This window comes from Mytilus californianus, unplaced genomic scaffold (assembly GCF_021869535.1).
Source record: "Mytilus californianus isolate M0D057914Y unplaced genomic scaffold, xbMytCali1.0.p SCAF_3, whole genome shotgun sequence".
In the NCBI taxonomy this organism is placed as follows: domain Eukaryota; kingdom Metazoa; phylum Mollusca; class Bivalvia; order Mytilida; family Mytilidae; genus Mytilus; species Mytilus californianus.
In genome coordinates, this window is record NW_026262679.1 from 103633800 (window position 1) to 103647684 (window position 13885).

Below are 13885 nucleotides of genomic sequence, written 5' to 3' on the forward strand. Positions count from 1 at the left end.
AGTATAACTTGGTCACATATGTTTGTAGTACTTGTACAAAGCAAAAGTGCACAGAAAAACACTTGGCAAAAACACAAATGAACCTTGAACATGTCATTTTTAATGTTATCATGATAAATCTATGTAATTTTCTGATTTGTTTCCCCCCAAATATAAAAATACAAAATCTACATGTATGTATTTATGTGAGACTACATGTAGCTTATATAATCATTATTTTTTAGGTTCATAAGTTTTGTAGGTATAAATATTATTTGTAAATATGTATGTACAAAACATGCAGGTTCTTTAATAAATTTTCTTACATGAAATTACTTTGGCTTTATATATTAATGTGAAATATCTGGTGTGTTTCCAATTGTTAGTTTTGTTTACCAAACTCCTTAAAATTTGATTATAAAATTCGTAAAATCAGTGACATTTTTTGGTATGTAAATGGTTAAATCTGATTTTCAGACATTTCTTTAAATATATCAACAATCTACCTTTGTTAATCGTGCATAGACCTGCAGGTTTTTCATTATAACAACCATGTATGTTTATCAATAGAATAATGTTATTTCTTTTTTCTGTTCTATCTGTTTAAAGCAGGTTTGCAGCAAAAGTTGAAAAGAACAGAGTCAATCTGCCGTAGAAGATGCCTGCAGAAAAGAATAACAAATGGAGTGTTCATTCGTGCATCCAAAAAATATTGTTGCATATTTATATCATAATCATTATTTTCTTGCTAACAATTGCAACACAATAATTTTGAAATATTTAAAATCCATGTTCTTGTAATTCAATACTAATGAAGTTAAATGTTGAAACTTTGTTAAATCGTTACTGCAGGAGACAATGGAATTTTTTTATATTTTCATGTGTAATATATGTGTGAGGAGAAAAAATTAATAAATGTAAGCTATACTGTAACAACGAATAAAAAGATAATGACAAACTGCAGTGTTCTATGTGTAAAAATACATAAAATACCTACATTCTTATGTCGACAGAAGATTTTTATGGACATATACTGACAGAGTTTCTCTTTCTTTCTCTGTATTTGCAGTAACTGACAATTGGAGATGGCCAAAGGAGGCAAGATTTGTCGAAAAGAATGTCCAGATGACCTAAGAATTTTGTGGACCTCTTTTGAAAATGGAAATTGTTGTATGAATGTGATAGGAAATATAAATTGACAAGGGGTTGTAGAAAGGAAAAATTAAGAAAGATTTAGATTAAGGAAACTGTATTTGATTAACATATATTTCAAAACTCCAAGAAACAGACTTTTGTTTTATAGTTACTGCTCTTTTAATCAAATTCTCAAGAATTTCTAATGTGATAGTGCTATACTGAAATTCTATAGTAAGATTGAATTAAAAAAGAAATAAGAATCCATAAAAATAGCTTTAATTGAGTTACTTTTGGAAACTGGTTTGCAAAAAATTTGATTTGGCCCTTACTGACAGTTTTGGGGGATGAAGTTTAAAACATGGTGATTTATTGTTGTGTTTCTCATAGAACTACACCTACATGTATATGAATTTGATTTCTGCTTTCAGGAATGATTAACAGCTGTAACAGTGTCTGCTGAAGACACCTTAGGGCATTTGTTGATGGCTTCACCTTCAGGGCTGTTTTAAAATTATAAAAGTGCAATGAATTCATTTTCATGGATAAAATTTGTCTAGTTTTGTACATTTCGAAACAAATTGCCTGTTTTGAATTAAATATATCACTATGACTAAAAACAATGTGATGACTAAACATTTAAAAGTAATGAACTGTATAAAATAAAATTAATACATTTAAATTTTGGGAAACATGTTAAATATAATTTACAACCTTTTGATCCATGAAAATGAATTCTCTCAATGAATTTGGTTCTTGATAGCTCTTGATGTTATCTGGTACTTTGAAAAATATATAAATGATATCTGGAAAGGCTTTAAAAATGATTTTTTATATAATAACATAAGCTGTAAAAATATGTAGTAGTTTAAACCCTAAAAGAATCAAAGTGATAGATTGATATTGATTTTCAAGTTTCAAGTGCTACTATTATAATATCTGTAAAGAGTATAAGAATAAGATTTATTTTTCATATATTTTTTTTAATGATAAAATTGTAAGGGACAGTTTAGGGAAAAAATCTTCAAATCGATTTCTATCAACTAGTCTATGTTGACATCAGCAAATTTTGCACAAAGTAAACTAATATTTTAGGTTTAGATAGAATTATTTGTATAGCCAAAGTGATAAAGTGATTTGCATCAGCCTCAATAATGTCATACTTTGTGCTATCTGTTTCAATAGTTCAGGGTTTTGAGGATTTTTTCTTTCTAAAGTGTTTCAAATCTTAGCATTGTACTGCATTATAATAACTTAAGTGTTATTTTATTTTGATATTTTAATACTTAACCTTCAGGGAAGATAACTCTCAAGTGATATGATAAAAATAATAAAATGTTCATAGAAATAAAATAAAACAAGTTACAAAAAGATATATAGGGGAATTGTTTAATCCTTAAAAACAATTACTCAATTTTGATCAAATAATTTATTATCATGATCAGTGGTTGATAACTAATAGATGAAAAAATTGTATATTGCCACAATATAAAATGCTTATCTAGGAAAAATTTTCGAAATGTTTCCCAACAGTATTATTTTTAAGCAAAAATTCTTATATTTTACCACTGCTAAGTCAGATGTTTTTATGATTCAAATAATCTCATCTCAGCCAGCAATATACATTGTTCAATTACTTGGAAATGCGTATTTTGTTGATTTTTTTTCGTCCTAAAACATTCAATTAGATTAGTATATACTTGTTCTTATATGATATTTGATTTCACATTTCCCAGTGTAGTTATGTGTTAAGGCAAATGTAAATGCAGTAAAACCCTGTTATTCTATCATAGATTTCATATGACAATTCACCATTGTCTTATTTATTTAAATACATTCACAAGTTTGTAAATATGCAAATCTTCACTCATTGCAGATTCTGTCCAGTAGACAAAGCTTCAATGAAATATGTCTCTTACTTAAACAATGATAATATGGACTATTCACATCATTAGAGGACTGAAAAAAAAAAAGTCATCGTTTTATTGATTAAAACCGCATTTCGTTGCGATTTGTTTCAAGCATACCGGTAGATAAAAAAAATTAAAAGGGGAATACAATCTGAAATTGTAGATCTATGAAATTCATAGATTTTTATGGAATTTTGTTTTATTACAATGCCCTCTGGATCCACCAGTGTGTTTTCTCCTTTTGTCATTTAATTTAATTTGTAGACTTTTGTTCTTCACAAGGGTAACAAGGTTTTATTGTATATTTCTACTTAATAGTTATGTATTAGTCTTTTTTATTCTTTGCAGACGTTAATTACTCCATTTACTAATAAACTTTGTTTTTCTCCATAGATTGATCACAAGATGCTGCAGTTCAGAAGAATATATCTTATCGTTCAGATTTGACAAGACATATTTTCATATTGTTTGTTAATTGACAGACATTGGCTATTAATTAAATTTTCTTTGTAAAACTCATTATTATTTGGTTATGAGCTATTTATAATTTAGTTTTGTATCTATTGAAAATACAAAGTAAATGATAACTTATATATTACATCATTTAAAGTTGAAATATGTCTTGAATTAGGTCATAATAAAATATTAGTTTCTCATAATCTCAAAAATTTTAAAATTAATATAGAAGAAAAATCTCCTTTAAAAAAAATTATATTCAATATTTTCTCATAAGAAATTATTGGATAATTGTTGATTTGTCTTTAAATTCTTTGAGAAACTAAAATTAAATGACCTCATTTTACATAGTCTGCCCCTTATATACATTGTTTATCATAGTATTGAATTAAATATGTGCCACTCACGCTATGGAAAATTTTAGATTGTCATACTCATGTGGTTTCTTTCTTTTTACTTCTGTGTTTTTCATATAAAAGTAGCGAGTGAAAAAACATGCACCACCGACCAAAAATCATTGAAGGCTTGTTGCCATAACATCAGCCTATGTGGAGAACTATCGGTAAAGATTGTGTTAAGATGGGGACAACACTTTTATTTTGTTATTAAGAATTGTATTGCAATTGAATAATGCAAAACAACAACTGAATCCATAATTAATTCAGGTCTTGTAGAAGATAAGTATATGGAAATTCAAATCATAAAGGAATAATGTAAGGAATAGATTGTTTCCCTTAGCATGGTAGAAATAGCTAAATTTACTCAAAAAGATAAATGGAACTCATATATTTATTAAGGGAGATTTATTCATAATTTATTTTCAAGTCTTTTTTTTATTTTGTTTATAATTTGCAGTAACTATAAAAAAATGAAATTGAACTGAATGTATGCAAAACAAAACTAAAATATATCCTCTGAAAAATCAAAAGTATTTGAAATAAGAAATAGAAATGTATGTATTTTTTGTTCCTAAATAAACATGCTTGGGGAAACAGTAAGCAATGAACATATATTGCATTCCTGCTTACTAAGCAGGGGTACCAGGTGAATGATCTTTTGTTATGCACATGTATTTATACAAATAGAGAGGGGTATGCATTCGTGAGCTCAGCTTGCTGGTTATCTTAATCATGTTTTAAATCACCTTTCTGAAAATTGACATAAAATATAAAATAAAAAGTGCATATTAATTTGGCTTATTCAGCATTCTGTATGTTAATCCTAGTGGGGGGTAACAATATCAAGAAATGTTTCTTATTTGGGATTTTTCAATTTTACAGATTTCAATGGCACTATTGGAGGTCCACAAGCTGATCAACTAGGTACTCTGTTGGAAGGTCCAGGGGCGAAGAGAGATGTTAAACCTTTTGTTTTACCTAAGCTTTCTTCATCTCACCAAGAGTCCATACAAAGGGCCAAAAAGTATGCCATGGAACAGAGTATTAAAAGTGTATTAGTGAAACAAACTATAGCCCATCAACATCAGGTATATTGTGTAGTATAAATTAAAAAAAAACAGTTTTTATTACAATTTTTATACGACCGCAAAAAAATTTTTGTGGTCGTATATTGGTATGACGTTGGCGTCGTCGTCGTCGTCGTCCGAAGACACATTAGTTTTCGCACTCTAACTTTAGTTTAAGTGTATGGATCTCAATGAAATTTTACCATAAGGTTCAATACCACAAAAGGAAGGTGGGGATTGATTTTGGGGGTTATGGTACCAACAGTTAAGGAAAAAGGGGCCAAAAATAAGCATTTTTGTAACTTCCAGACATAACTTGTGTGTAAGTGTATGGATCTCTCTGACATTGTACCATAAGGTTCCATATCACAAAGGGAATGCTGGGATTGATTTTGGGGGTAATTGTCTCCAAATTTTAGGAATTAGGGGCAAAAAAGGGGCAAAGAACAAGCATTTTTCTAGTTTCATGACAATAACTTGTGTGTAAGTGTATGGATCTCTCTGACATTGTATCACAAGGTTCCATATCACAAAGGGAATGCTGGGATTGATTTTGGGGTAATTGCCTTCAAATTTTAGGAATTAGGGGCCAAAAAGGGGCCAAAAAACAAGCATTTTTCTAGTTTCATGATAATAACTTGTGTGTAAGTGTATGGATCTTTAGGAAATTGTACTACAAGGTTCCATATCTCAAAGGGAAACCTGGAATTGAGTTTGGGGGTAATTGACCAAAAAGCTTAGGAAGAAGGGGCCAAAAATAAGCATTTTTCTAGTTTCCAGACAATAACTTGTGTTCAAGTGTATGGATCTCTCTGAAATTGTACTGCAAGGTACCATACCACAAAGGGAAGGCTGGGATTGATTTTGGGGGTAATTGACCAAAAAGCTTAGGAAGAAGGGGCCAAAAAGGGCCAAAAATAAGCATTTTTCTAGTTTCAGACAATAACTTGTGTTCAAGTGTATGGATCTCTCTGAAATTGTTCTGCAAGGTACCATACCACAAATGGAAGGCTGGGATTGAGTTTTGGGGTGATGAATCATAAGGGGGTTCAAAAAATTTGGGGGGGGGGGATTATTTTTTTCTTTTTTTTCTTTAAAATTTTCCATTTTAAATTGGTTATTTCTGATTTATATATAAAAGCAATAATAATAATATGGTTTGAATAGGTAAATTAAAATTTTTTAAGTTCTTAGACCACTTTCATTCTGTGTCAGAAACCTATGCTGTGTCAAATATTTAATTACAATCCAAATTCAGTGCTGTATCAAGCTTGAATGTTTTGTCCATACTTGCCCCAACTGTTCAGGGTTCGACCTCTGCGGTCGTATCAAGCTGCGCCCCAGCGGAGCATTTTATTATTATTTAAAAATGCGGCAGGAAAATATTGGTCACTGTAATATTTTGACCAAGATCCATTTGATATTAACCCTAGTAAAACAATTACTTTAAAGTTAAAATTATACTCCTACTCCAGGAGCATTGCAAACACCTTGTCTGTTTTTTCATCCACAAAGTATTTTCATCACTTTTCTCAGAAACTATTTAACTGATTTACTAAACTTTGTTCAGCAGCTTGGAAGTGATGAGTTGTAACATAAACTTATCAGAGATACCAGAATTAAAATTGTGAATGCCAGACACTTGTTTCGTCTACAAAAGACTTGTCATTGACGCTCAAATCAAACAAATTAAAAAGGCCAAATAAAGTATGACGTATGTAAACACCTTAAGGATTTGACAGATACCTACTTTGAATTTTTCAATATGTTGAATGAACATATTTTTTTCACATACTTTTCCTATACAACTGGACAAAATGACTTCATATTTGGTCAACAGCTCTACTGTGATGAGTTGTAAAGTATGTGCACTTTTAGATCAGTCAAGACACCTACTTCTTTTTATACGCCCGTATATGGGACGTATTATGGTATACCGTTGTACGTCCGTCTGTCCGTCCGTCCGTCGCCAACATGTTGGACATTAACTCAAAAACGCTTTCACCAATTTGTTTCAAACTTTGGTGAATTGTTATACGACCGCTAAAATTGAAAATTTTTTGGTCGTATATTGGTATGACGTTGGCGTCGTCGTCGTCTGGCGTCGTCGTCGTCTGGCGTCTGAAGACACATTGGTTTTCGCACTCTAACTTTAGTTTAAGTGAATGGATCTCCATGAAATTTTACCATAAGGTTCAATACCACGAAAGGAAGGTTGGGATTGATTTTGGGGGTTATGGTACTAACAGTTAAGGAATTAGGGGCCAAAAAGGGGCCAAAAATAAGCATTTTTGTAACTTCCAGACAATAACTTGTGTGTAAGTGTATGGATCTCTCTGACATTGTACCACAAGGTTCCATATCACAAAGGGAAGGCTGTAATTGATTTTGGGGGTAATTGCCTCAAAATTTTAGGAATTAGGGGCCAAAAAAGGGGCAAAAAACAAGCATTTTTCTAGTTTCATGACAATAACTTGTGTGTAAGTGTTTGGATATTTCTGAAATTGTACTACAAGGTTCCATATCACAAAGGGAAAGCTGGAATTGAGTTTGTGGGTAATTGCCCGAAACGTTTAGGAATAGGGGGCCAAAAAGGGGCCAAAAATAAGCATTTTTCTAGTTTCCAGACAATAACTTGTGTTCAAGTGTATGGATCTCTCTGAAATTGTACTGCAAGGTACCATACCACAAAGGGAAGGCTGGGATTGAGTTTGGGGGTGATGAATCATAAGGGGGTTCAAAAAATTTGGGGGGGGGGATTTTTTTTTTTTCTTTTTTTTTCTTTTTTTCCTTTTTATACGACCGCAAAAATTGAAAATTTTTTGGTCGTATATTGGTATGACGTTGGCGTCGTCGTCGTCGTCGTCGTCGTCGTCTGGCGTCGTCCGGCGTCGTCCGAAGACACATTGGTTTTCGCACTCTAACTTTAGTTTAAGTGAATGGATCGCCATGAAATTTTACCATAAGGTTCTATACCACGAAAGGAAGGTTGGGATTGATTTTGGGGGTTATGGTACCAACAGTTAAGGAATTAGGGGCCAAAAAGGGGCCAAAAATAAGCATTTTTGTAACTTCCAGACAATAACTTGTGTGTAAGTGTATGGATCTCTCTGACATTGTACCACAAGGTTCCATATCACAAAGGGAGGCTGTAATTGATTTTGGGGGTAATTGCCTCAAAATTTTAGGAATTAGGGGCCAAAAAAGGGGCAAAAAACAAGCATTTTTCTAGTTTCATGACAATAACTTGTGTGTAAGTGTTTGGATATTTCTGAAATTGTACTACAAGGTTCCATATCACAAAGGGAAAGCTGGAATTGAGTTTGGGGGTAATTGCCCGAAACGTTTAGGAATTGGGGGCCAAAAAGGGGCCAAAAATAAGCATTTTTCTAGTTTCCAGACAATAACTTGTGTTCAAGTGTATGGATCTCTCTGAAATTGTACTGCAAGGTACCATACCACAAAGGGAAGGCAGGGATTGAGTTTGGGGGTGATGAATCATAAGGGGGTTCAAAAAATTTGGGGGGGGGATTTTTTTTTTTCTTTTTTTTTCTTTTTTTCCTTTTTTTTTTCTTTTAAAATTTTCCATTTTAAGTTGGTTATTTCTGATTAATATTTAAAAGCAAATAATAATGATATGGTAGGAGATACACACCAAACAGGATGTGTAAATTATTATATAATAAGTATTGTGCAATAGCAAGAAATTTTCAATTGCACAGTATTGCACAATTGCAAGAAATCTTCAATTGCACAGTATTGCGCAATAGCAAGAAATCTTCAATTGCACAGTATTGCGCAATAGCAAGAAATATCCAATAGCACAATATTGCGCAATAGCAAGAAATTGTCAATTGTACAGTATTGCACAATAGCAAGAAATATTCAATTGCACATTATTGTGCAAAAGAAGATACTTCGTATAAATTGCTTATTTCTTGATCAATTTCAATGGGGTTTTATTCTTGAACCTAGGGGTTCTTTAATATGCTGAATCTAACCGTGTATTAAGTTTTTGGATTTTGGGCCCCATTTTTAAATTGGTCCACATTGAGGTCCAAAGGGTCCAAAATTTAACTTTGTTTGATTTCATCAAAAATTGAATTATTGGGGTTCTTTGATATGCCGAATCTAACCGTGTATTTAGATTCTTAATTTTTGGTTCCGTTTTAAAATTGGTCTACATTAAGGTCAAAAGGGTCCAAAATTAAACTTAGTTTGATTTTAACAAAAATTGAATTTTTAGGGTTCTTTGGTATGCTGAATCTAAACATGTATTTAGATTTTTGATTATGGGCCCAGTTTTCAAGTTGGTCCAAATCGGGGTCCAAAATTAAACTTTGTTTGATTTCAACAAAAATTGAATATATGGGGTTCTTTGATATGCTGAATCTAACCATGTATTTAGATTTTTGATTTTTGGGCCCCGTTATCATCTTTGTCCACATTGAGGTCAAAAGGGTCCAAAATTAAACTTTATTTGATTTCATCAAAAATTGAATTCTTGGGGTTCTTTGATATGCTGAATCTAACCATGTATTTAGATTTTTTATTTGTGGACCCGCTATCAAATTGGTTCATATTGAGGTCAAAAGGGTCCAAAATTAAACTTTGTTTGATTTCATCAAAAATTGAATTATTGGGGTTCTTTGATATGCCAAATCTAACCGTGTATTTAGATTTTTAATTTTGGGTCCCGTTTTTAAATTGGTCTACATTAAGGTCCAAAGGGTCCAAAATTAAACTTAGTTTGATTTTAACAAAAATTGAATTCTTGGGGTTCTTTGATATGCTGAATCTAAACATGTGTTTAGATTTTTGATTATGGGCCCAGTTTTCAAGTTGGTCCAAGTTGGGGTCCAAAATTAAACTTTGTTTGATTTCAACAAAAATTGAATATATGGGGTTCTTTGATATGCTGAATCTTACCATGTATTTAGATTTTTTATTTGTGGGCCCGCTATCAAATTGGTTCATATTGAGGTCAAAAGGGTCCAAAATTAAACTTTGTTTGATTTCATCAAAAATTTAATTATTGGGGTTCTTTGATATGCCAAATCTAACCGTGTATTTAGATTTTTAATTTTGGGTCCCATTTTTATACGACCGCAAAAAAATTTTGTGGTCGTATATTGGTATGACGTTGGCGTCGTCGTCGTCGTCGTCGTCCGGCGTCGTCGTCGTCGTCGTCCGGCGTCGTCGTCCGGCGTCGTCGTCCGAATACATATTGGTTTTCGCACTCTAACTTTAGTTTAAGTGAATGGATCTTTTTGAAATTTGACCATAAGGTTAAATACCACAAAAGGAAGGTTGGGATTGATTTTGGGGGTTATGGTACCAACAGTTAAGGAATTAGGGGTCAAAAAGGGGCCAAAAATGAGCATTTTCTAGTTTCCAGACAATAACTGTGGAACGGTGTATGGATCTCTCTAAAATTATACTACAAGTTTCCATACCACAAAGGGATGGTTAGGATTTGCTTTGGGGGGTTATGGCTCAAACCGTTTAGGAATTAGGGGCAAAAAAGGGGGAAAAACAAGGTTGTCCTGGTTAATGGACAAATACTTTAGTACAAAACATAATTTAAAGCAGTGTAAGGGAGATAAATCAAATACATCATTGAAATTATCTCCCTTACACTGCTTTTAAATTATGTATAAAGTAATGGTTAATGAACAATAAAGATAATCTAAAACAGTGTAAGGGAGGTAATCCAAATACAACGTTTTGGTTACTTCCCTTACTCTGCTTTTAAATTATGTTTAAAGAAATGCATATTTATAAAGGAAGACCAGTAAAAATATCTGCAAATGTTTTCATCTTTTTTTTTTACAAAAAAATCCATATGAAAGATTTGACACTATATTTTTATTAATTCTATTATAAAATAGATTAAGTTAGCACTATGGTAAATTTAAATGGGTAATTATGGTTGCCAACTCCATTGGAAATTTGAATTGAGATTATGACCATATCTTGAGGGAAAGAATTTTTTTGGGGGAAAAAGGGGGGGGGGGATAAAAAGAAATTGTGGGGGGCCAATTTTTTCTCATTTCAGATTTCAGAAATTAAAAAGAATTATTCTTCAAATATTATTTTTTTTTCAAATTTCAAATATTGAAAAATTTCAAGAAGTGATCTTTAATTGCACAGTATGGCGCATTAGATTTGTAAAATCTTTGATCACATTTATTTATTTGTTATGCCGAATCTAACAGTGTATTTAGATTTTTAATTTTGGGTCCAGTTTTCAAATTGGTCTACATTAATGTCCAAAGGGTCCAAAATTAAACTTTGTTTGATTTTAGCAAAAATTGAATATATGAGGTTCTTTGATATGCTGAATCTAAACATGTATTTAGATTTTTGATTTTTGGCCCAGTTTTCAAGTTGGTCCAAATTGGGGTCCAAAATTAAACTTTGTTTGATTTCAACAAAAATTGAATATATGGGGTTCTTTGATATGCTGAATCTAAACATGTATTTAGATTTTTTATTTGTGGACCCCGTTATCTAATTGGTTCATATTGAGGTTAAAAGGGTCCAAAATTAAACTTTGTTTGATTTCATCTAAAATTGAATTATTGGGGTTCTTTGATATTCCAAATCTAACCGTGTATTTAGGTTCTTAATTTTGGGTCCTGTTTTTTAAATTGGTCTACATTGAGGTCCAAAGGGTCCAAAATTAAACTTAGTTTGATTTTAACAAAAATTGAATTCTTGGGGTTCTTTGATTTGCTGAATCTAAACATGTATTTAGATTTTTGATTATGGGCCCAGTTTTCAAGTTGGTCCAAGTTGGGGTCCAAAATTAAACTTTTTTTGATTTCAACAAAAATTGAATATATGGGGTTCTTTGATATGCTGAATCTAACCATGAATTTAGAATTTTTATTTGTGGGCCCCGCTATCAAATTGGTTCATATTGAGGTCAAAAGGGTCCAAAATTAAACTATGTTTGATTTCATCAAAAATTGAATTATTGGGGTTCTTTGATATTCCAAATCTAACCGTGTATTTAGATTTTTAATTTTAAGTCCCGTTTTTTAAATTGGTCTACATTAAGGTCCAAAGGGTCCAAAATTAAACTTAGTTTGATTTTAGCAAAAATTGAATTCTTGGGGTTCTTTGATATGCTGAATCTAAACATGTGTTTAGATTTTTGATTATGGGCCCAGTTTTCAAGTTTGTCCAAGTTGGGGTCCAAAATTAAACTTTGTTTGATTTTAACAAAAATTGAATATATGGTGTTCTTTGATATGCTGAATCTAACCATGTATTTTGATTTTGGACATTGGACCATAATAGGTAAATTAAAAAAATTCAAGTTCTTAGACCACATTCTTTCTGTGTCAGAAACCTATGCTGTGTCAAATATTTAATAACAATCCAAATTCAGAGCTGTATCAAGCTTGAATGTTGTGTCCATACTTGCCCCAACTGTTCAGGGTTCGACCTCTGCGGTCGTATCAAGCTGCGCCCCAGCGAAGCATTTTATTTAAATTGGTCTACATTAAGGTCCAAAGGGTCCAAAATTAAACTTAGTTTGATTTTAACAAAAATTGAATTTTTGGGGTTCTTTGATATGCTGAATCTAAACATGTGTTTAGATTTTTATACGACCGCAAAAAAATTTTTGTGGTCGTATATTGGTATGACGTTGGCGTCGTCGTCGTCGTCGTCGTCGTCGTCGTCGTCGTCGTCGTCGTCGTCGTCCGGCGTCGTCCGAAGACACATTGGTTTTCGCACTCTAACTTTAGTTTAAGTGAATGGATCTCTATGAAATTTTACCACAAGGTTTAATACCACAAAAGGAAGGTTGGGATTGATTTTGGGGGTTATGGTACCAACAGTAAAGGAATTGGGGGCCAAAAAGGGGCCAAAAATAAGCATTTTTGTAACTTCCAGACATAACTTGTGTGCTAGTGTATGGATCTCTCTGACATTGTACCACAAGGTTCCATATCACAAAAGGAATGCTGGGATTGATTTTGGGGGTAATTGCCTCAAAATTTTAGGAATTAGGGGCCAAAAAAGGGGCAAAAAACAAGCATTTTTCTAGTTTCAGGACAATAACTTGTGTGTAAGTGTATGGATCTTTCTGAAATTGTACTACAAGGTTCCATATCACAAATGGAAAGCTGGGTTTGAGTTTGGGGGTAATTACCCTAAACATTTAGGAATTTGGGGCCAAAAAGGGGCCAAAAAACACATTTTTCTAGTTTCCAGACAATAACTTGTGTTCAAGTGTATGGATCTTTCTGAAATTGTACTGCAAGGTACCAGACCACAAAGGGAAGGCTGGGATTGAGTTTGGGGGTGATGAATCATAAGGGGGTTCAAAAAATTTGGGAGGGGGGGGATTTTTTTTTTTTTCTTTTTTTTTTCTTTTAAAATTTTCCATTTTAAGTTGGTTATTTCTGATTTATATTTAAAAGCAAGTAATAATGATATGGTAGGAGATACACACCAAACAGGATGTGTAAATTATTATATAATAAGTATTGTGCAATAGCAAGAAATTTTCAATTGCACAGTATTGCACAATAGCAAGAAATCTTCAATTGCACAGTATTGCGCAATAGCAAGAAATCTTCAATTGCACAGTATTGCGCAATAGCAAGAAATATCCAATAGCACAATATTGCGCAATAGCAAGAAATTGTCAATTGTACAGTATTGCGCAATAGCAAGAAATATTTAATTGCACAGTATTGTGCAAAAGAAGATACTTCATATAAATTGCTTATTTCTTGACCAATTTCAATGGGGTTTTATTCTTGAATTCTTGGGGTTCTTTAATATGCTTAATCTAACAGTGTATTTAGTTTTTGGATTTTGGGCCTCGTTTTTAAATTGGTCCACATTGAGGTCCAAAGGGTCCAAAATTAAACTTTGTTTGATTTCATCAAAAATTGAATTATTGGGGTTCTTTGATATG

At 32.2% G+C, this 13885-nt stretch overlaps 1 protein-coding gene across 3 annotated transcripts in view; it reads left to right on the forward strand.

Moving 5' to 3' along the window:
- The window catches only part of LOC127735638 (poly(U)-binding-splicing factor PUF60-like), a 38925-nt gene that overhangs the window by 2891 nt on the left and 22149 nt on the right, over positions 1 to 13885 (forward strand). For 2 of the 3 annotated variants that reach the window (XM_052245870.1, XM_052245871.1), the window contains exon 3: positions 4760 to 4965. In XM_052245870.1, coding sequence (XP_052101830.1) covers positions 4760 to 4965 — 206 coding nt within the window. Of the gene's footprint in view, positions 1 to 3958; positions 4042 to 4759; positions 4966 to 13885 lie in introns of all 3 variants that reach the window. The other variant, XM_052245872.1, reaches the window with a different exon arrangement.